Source organism: Aphis gossypii, chromosome X, assembly GCF_020184175.1.
Source record: "Aphis gossypii isolate Hap1 chromosome X, ASM2018417v2, whole genome shotgun sequence".
NCBI classification, from domain to species: Eukaryota; Metazoa; Arthropoda; class Insecta; order Hemiptera; family Aphididae; genus Aphis; species Aphis gossypii.
In genome coordinates, this window is record NC_065533.1 from 62943573 (window position 1) to 62951291 (window position 7719).

The window sequence follows — 7719 nt, forward strand, 5'->3', positions numbered from 1 at the left end:
ATGTTAAATTCAATATACAAGTTATTTATATAATACTTTTCTAAATAATACTTATAATTTATACAATACTTTTATAACTTTACACAATATTAGAAAGTGTAATTACATTGATTTCTAGAATACAAAATTTTAAAATTAACTTGTTTTAAGTATTATGTAAATTAGCTACATAAAAAATAAACATAGATATGAACCATAGAAAAAAAAATTATACATATTTGTAATGGTACTTATTTTACAAGCACATACTTAAAATGTTAATAGTTAATATTTTACATGGAATTATTTTATACTATTTACATACTATACCTACTCTACTACACTATATTATATTACATTATACTAGTATACTATACTATACTATACTATACTATACTATTTAATATTTATTCAGCAAATTACAGAATATCTAAAAAATCAAAATGTGATGTTACTGTTGTTATTTGAAATTGCATCCATTTTTAAATCAATAATTATAAAATAAAATAAATATATTTATAATTAAAATATTAATCAAATTTAAAAAATATTAATTTATATTAATGTCATAAATTAAAAAAAACATGTGCGATGTGCCCAATAACTAAAAAATCGCGGAATATAATTCTATAACTTTTATCATAATAATATAATTTTTATCAATATAAATACGTCTTGTGGTACACTCCCAAGGTTTATAGCATGTTTAAAATAAGTATAGATAAGATAAGTATTATCTTAAATCATGGTTTATGGATCAGCTACATCTGATATTATGGCATAATCGTGGTCCGTTTTAATTTTTATTAGATAGGTAAATTAAATTCATTACTTGTTGACCATTAATTATTTGACGAGTTTCCCTTCGTACACGATTTTCTACAGAACGCAGCCTATCTATAATAATCAAATTATATATGGAATTGTGATTAATATACATATCTATAATTTAAGTTTAAATAAGATAGAGTTAATGAAAAAAAAAATCACCCCAAAAAGTCCAAACTGGAGGATGTTGGCCAATAGAGGTTTTCAACATACTGTAGAAACTCTCAATAAAATTATTGGTCCGGATATTCAATCCAAAAACAGAAAATCCATCTGGATGAATAATATTCAACCAAAAATTTTGTATACAAAAATATCTGTCAGATGTAAAGATACATCCATGCTTCTTGCTAATTCTTGAATGGCCAAAAAACCTCCAACAATGTGGAAATTGTTTGGAAGGTCTGGATTTATTTCTGATGGCAAATGAAGTAATGTTATAACCTGTGAAAAAAAAATATATATATATTTTTATTTATTTCACAGACTTAAAAATGTTTAAAAAATTTCAATCACCATTCTAATAATAGTAGCAATATTGCTATTATTGCGGACTAACTGAATCATGTTATGATTTTGAATAAATCGTACTATACTCTGTAATCAAGTAAATTAATTAATTTAAAATATAATTTTACAGGATATTATATACAGACCTGACTAAAATGGAACCAACATCCAATCAGTCTGCATTCAGGTACAATTCTCCTTACTTCATTACGCATTGCGGTTTCAAAGTCTGTAATAATTTGTAAATTTTCCCAATCAAAAATATCGAATGGCAAATCTCTTCTCAAGAATTGCCATAACCGAATACATACATTTTCTGTTCTGCGATTCAGAATGGCATATAATACAGGAACAGACTATAAGTATGAATGTATGATAAAAATAATATACTTTATTATTATAATAATATTCAGCTACTAAACATAACTATATTTACAATGTTGTCTAATATCACATGAATAGTGACAAACTGCTCCATATCGGCTGGGTAACGAGGAAAAACACTAAATGTCCCATCTACTGCTACAACTCGAGCTTGGCGAAAATATGGTGCATAGTGTTGAAGAAATGCCACATTAGCAAATATTAAACCACCAAACACAACTGCATTATTATCAAGGTATTCAAGATTACCTTGATAGAATGGGACATTGTTAATATCATCCAATACGTTTAAGAGACGTCCATGCCATCTTAAAGACATAATAGTCTCTCTCATAGCCCTCAAAGTATTCGGTACTTGTGGACTAAATCTACGCTGAACATGGCGTATTGCTCTAAGTGCATGTTCTCTTGACACCTCTATTGCTGCATTGGGATATCTGAAAACGGTTAAATTACATTTTAATATAACTAATTACACAATATTTTGTAGTAATATATTTATTTACCTTCTAGAAACATCTTCATAAATAGCTCTTGCTGGTATACCCTCGTTTGAAGCCCTCAGTCTTAATGTTGCTAAAAAATAGCCAATTTCAATATCATGACCTGGTCCATGGTTATGTGGCTGGTACATAATAATTGGATCATTTTCGGGGATCAATGACATGGACGCAGTTGATCCACAACCTTGTTTGTATCTTGAACATCTTAACTGCCTAGAGCCATAATATTTTTATATATAATTTTTCATGTATATTTATTATTTTATTTAAATAAACCTTCGATTGGTGGATACATTATTTTGAATATAAGTATAATCTTGTGTATCTGCATATATTAAATTGCCTCTAATACCTGGAACTCTTCTAGATTGCAAGTTATTGTCTTCAACATTTCCAAAAACATGAGCAATGTTAAAGACAATTGGAGATCGAGATCTAGAATGTGGTGTTGGATCATCTTGTGAATCTAAATTATTTAAATTAATACAATTGAATAAATATCTTTAATGCCAAAAGTATAATTTTATTTTATGTAGTTATTGCTGTGAATTTTACTGTTTTCTGTTTCTTAAATACATGTAAATTTTAAAATAATTGATGTATAAAATTTGAAACCAATTTTTAAACTATTAATCAGTACAAATGTAAAAATATATTTATATAATAATAGTCCTACCTGTCATGTTGAATAATTTAGAAACTTTTTTTAAAAGAGCATAAATGTACCATAGAATAAGAATTTCAAATTGGCATTCGCGAACTATGTCTGTGGAATGAGTTCAAATAGTTCAATCAAGAAGGAATCTAATGTAGCGACTAATGGGTTGATTAGGGAGAATATTAATATTAAAACTTATTAGTAGATTTCTAGGAATATGTTTGAGACACATTGTAAGATTAAGTTAATAATTAATAGTTAATTTAATTAAACACTGCAATCTTAAGTTTGTATGCTGGTACCTATACTATATAGTAATTATACCTACCTGTATCTACTAAGTTTCTGGAGATAGGAAATTTAAAAATGATTAAATAATTGCAATATTAGAATTTTTACATAATAATTTACTTTGTAAATTTGTAATTTGGTCATTTGGAATGAATTGAATCAAAATATTATTTTCAAGCAAAACAAAATCTAGTGTGCAACCTACTTCCCGATTCTATATTAGACCATCATTACCTATATTTTATTTGTCGCTTAGTTATTTTAGATTTAATTTGATAAATAATAATATATTGTATAGGTAATAATTATTTTTGAAATTAATAAATATTATAGGTACTGTCATAGGCGTAACTAGATCTTAGAGTTAGGGGGGGAGGGGCTTCAGCCCTAGAATTGTTATAAAAAGTAAATTAGGTGGGGAGCTCCGCCCCCACACCCCCAAACACATTACATTCATTCATTAGACATGTAACATAAATGAAAATTAATATTTTATTATATTATTATAAAACAAATAAGAAATAAAGTGGTATTGAGGTTAAATATTTGTATATTAACATATTATTAAGTATTATTTTAGATACTTCTATAGAATTAAAAGATTTTTATGTACAAAATTATTCCAATTTACAGCTTAAGCCTCCGCTCAGTATTGGAAAATTTATTTAAAACCAAAAATATTAAAAATTTTCCAAGATATTAATAAAAAATATAAAACGATATTTTAAATTTAAGTTTAAAAATGTTAATATTATTGACGAGAGTGTGGGTCGTGGGACTAGGAATTTTGACGGGGGGGGGGGCTAAAATTAATGTTGGGGAGACTAAACCCCCACAAGCCCCCCTAGTTACGCCTATGGTTACCGTATTCCTATTATGTATTATACAGTTACTTAAGACTCATTGGTAAGGGGCAATATACCTATATTCATTATTATTAAAATGAATAACAAGTAGTTCTAAATTCTAATCCAATAGAAAAATAATTTAGTTACCTATATTTTAGATACTGAACGAAGTGATGAATGTATTGATTTTACAATGATGTGTGTTTTTTTAGATTCTGAACGAAGTGATGAATGTATTGATTTTACAATGGTGTGTGTTTATTTTTTTTTTTTTTTTTGTTTTTGTGTCTGTGTACAGCATAACTAGTCGAAATAATGCTCCAATTTCAAACAATGGGGGTGGTTTCCGATGTAAAAGTGAATATCCTTGGTGCATTATAGAAGTAAAAAGTTAACATTTTCCAACAGTTTTCAAAAAATTCGAGAAAAACAAAAAAAAAATTACGGAAAAACGGCAATTTTTACGCAAAACCAGTTTTTGACCAAATCGATTTTTTTTTATGGTTGTAATTCAAAAACTAATCACTGAAAATACTTGAAATTTTCACCAAATGTTAATGTCAGTGGTATCTGTATATAGTTAAATTTTAAAAAAATTTTGACTATTTTGAGTTATTTATAGATCACTGAAATTTTCGATTTTTTTGAGAAATTTTTTTTAAAGTATCGATAAAAAATTTTTGGATGACCAAAAAGTTTTGAAAATTTAATACAAGGTTCCTTATAAGTTGTTTTTATTGTAACTAAAAAAAATTAAAAATCGTTAGTCACAATTTTATTTTTTAAACGTTTATAGTTCAAAATTTTACGACATCTGTCGAAAACGCGAAAATTTGTAAGTAATTTTGAAGTTGAAAAATCATAAAATTTTTTTCTTTTATAACTAAGTTTTGAAAATTTGGTACAAGGTTCTCCATACATTTTTCTTCAAATATCTGTAAAAAAAACTCTACCGGATTCAGATAAAACATTTTTATGAGTGTTTGAAATTTAAATTTTTACAAAAACCGCGTTAAATAACAGTTTAGCCTCAAACGATTTTTGATATTTGTTATTATTCAAAAAGTATAAGTCGTAGATACTTGAAAATTTTACCAGTTATTAAGATTCGCGTTTTATTTACGTGATTTAAATTTCAAAATATTTTGACTTTTTTTGAGCTATTTATAGACAACTGAAATTTTCAATTTTTCTGAAAATTTTTTTTTGAAGGGTCGATAAAATGTTTTTGGCCCTATCAAAATACTTGAAAAATTTATACAAAGTTCCTCATATGTTATTCTTATAGTGATTAAAAAATTATAAGAATACATAGGCACATTTTTTTTTATTAGCATTTGAAGTTCAAATATTGATAAAAATTCGTCAAAATCATGAATATTTGTAAATTATTTTGTAGGTATAAAATTCATAAGAAATTTTTGCATAAGTAGCTAAGAGTTGAAAATTTAATACAAGGTTTTTCATAAGTTTAACTTACAATTATTATAAAAGAACTTAAATTTTGTTGTATTCAGGCCATTAAAACATAAGCCACCTTTTTCACCAACCACTAGAAATTATATCCTAGGCTGACAAATCATCTTCGTTCAGAATCGTTTTTCGTCTACAATGATAACTATCATTGGATTCAAATTTAACACTCCTATAATATATAATAATGATCCATACGGCACCTAATGTACAGCAGAGCGGTACTCACTTGCCCGCTTTTTTATTATTAACATTATCGTAGGCCCCTAGCTCCTGCAGGGCCATTGTCAAGTATTTAAATTATTAAGAAACCTTCTCAATGGGAGAAAAAGTGTGAAATCTCTGTGTTAAGCTTTTAAAAAGAAAAATAGGCATTTACAGCATAAAAATCAAATTTAAACTTTTACAACTTTTCATATAGAAAACAGTTTTAGCAAATCCTAAAAACAATTCATTTTACTCCAATATATATATAATTAAATTTGCAAAAAGTATAAAACAAAACCATCCTCTATTATACTATTATGCTCGTTTTACAATAAAACCATAGCCATAATTTTTCGTAGGCCCTAGGCACAGTGCCTAAAGTGCCTATGCGCTAATACGGCCCTTAATATACAGTAAAACCTCGATAAGACGGAATCGCTTGGGACCATGCAATTTTTCCGTTTTAACGGGGTTTCCGTCTTGACGGGGTTCAAAAAATTAATTGAGTTAAAATAAAAATTATTTAACCAATTATATATTAAACCAATATATACATAATACATTTTATATTTATATTTATTTATTTATTATTTAATCTATATTTTTAATCAGTATATATACGTTAATAATTATTATATTTTTTGAATAAAATCGGTTATTGGTGTTTGTTTTTTATTCCGTAAGGCGCCTCACGTTTCACACACTCTTTGGCTATCGAAGTCAAATCCAAAAGCTCAAAATGTTTTACTGTTTTGACACTAAATTTTGTTACTATAATACTGCAGTGGTTTAACTTGACATTAATTAATAATTAATTGATTTTACTAAATACGCATCTATTAATTTTATAAATAATAATAGATTGTTTTAAAAGTTAATACACATTTAGTTTTATTACTAAAAAGCTGGTAAGTAGGTACCGCTCTGCTGTACATTAGGTACCGTGTGGAACACTATTATATATTATTGGAGTGTTAATTTTGAATCCAATGATAGTTATCATTGTATACGAAAAACGATTCTGAACGAAGATGATTTGTCAGCCTAGGATATAATTTCTAGTGGTTGGTAAAAAAGGTGGTTTAAAAAAACCAGCTTATATTAAAAAATATTTTGAAAATTAAATCACGTAAAGAAAACGCGAATCTTAATAACTGGTAAAATTTTCAAGTATCTACGACTTATACTTTTTGAATAATAACAAATATCAAAAATCGTTTGAGGCTATAAACTGTTATTTAACGCGGTTTTGTAAAAATTTAAATTTCAAACACTCATAAAAATTTTTTGTCTGAATCCGGTAGAGTTTTTTTTACAGATATTTGAAGAAAAATGTATGGAGAACCTTGTACCAAATTTTCAAAACTTAGTTATAAAAGAAAAAAATTTTATGATTTTTCAACTTCAAAATTACTTACAATTTTCGCGTTTTCGACAGATTTCGTAAAAATTTGAACTATAAACGCTTATAAAAAAAATTGTGACTAACGATTTTTAATTTTTTTTAACTACAATAAAAACAACTCATAAGGAACCTTGTATTAAATTTTCAAAACTTTTTGGTCATCCAAAAATTTTTTATCGACACTTAAAAAAAATTTCTCAAAAAAAACGAAAATTTCAGTGATCTATAAATAACTCAAAAAAAGTCAAAATTTTTTGAAAATTTAACTATATACAGATACTACTGACATTAACATTTGGTAAAAATTTCAAGTATTTTCAGTGATTAGTTTTTGAATTACAACAATAAAAAAAAATCGATTTGGTCGAAAACTGGTTTTGCGTAAAAATTGCCGTTTTTCAGTCATTTTTTTTTGTTTTTCTCAATTTTTTTGAAAACTATTGGAAAATGTTAACTTTTTACCTCTATAATGCACCAAGGATATTCACTTTTACATCGGAAACCACCCCCATAGTTTGAAATTGGAGCATTATTTCGACTAGTTATGCTGTACACAGACACAAAAAAAAAAAAAACAAAAAAAAAAAAAAAAAAAAAAAACATACATCATTGTAAAATCAATACATTCTTCAC

At 26.4% G+C, this 7719-nt stretch overlaps 1 protein-coding gene across 1 annotated transcript; it reads right to left on the bottom strand.

Moving 5' to 3' along the window:
• Positions 1–1336: 1336 nt before the first annotated feature.
• Positions 1337–2633, bottom strand: LOC126551911 (uncharacterized). The gene is made up of 3 exons (XM_050206302.1): positions 2208–2633; positions 1754–2138; positions 1337–1673 (listed from the first exon to the last, which is right to left on the bottom strand). The coding sequence occupies exons 1-3, from the start codon at positions 2366–2368 to the stop codon at positions 1452–1454; spliced, it is 768 nt and encodes a 255-aa protein (XP_050062259.1). The 5' UTR covers positions 2369–2633; the 3' UTR covers positions 1337–1451.
• Between the last annotated feature and the right edge of the window lie 5086 nt (positions 2634–7719).

Excerpts from the sequence above, each read along its gene's own strand:
- LOC126551911 (XM_050206302.1), bottom strand. The coding sequence starts at position 2,368 with ATGTCATTGATCCCCGAAAATGATCCAATTATTATGTACCAGCCACAT. Across the intron at positions 2,139-2,207 it reads TATGAAGATGTTTCTAGAAG|ATATCCCAATGCAGCAATAG; the intron begins GTAAATAAATAT and ends AACCGTTTTCAG. Across the intron at positions 1,674-1,753 it reads ATGTGATATTAGACAACATT|TCTGTTCCTGTATTATATGC; the intron begins GTAAATATAGTT and ends TCATACTTATAG.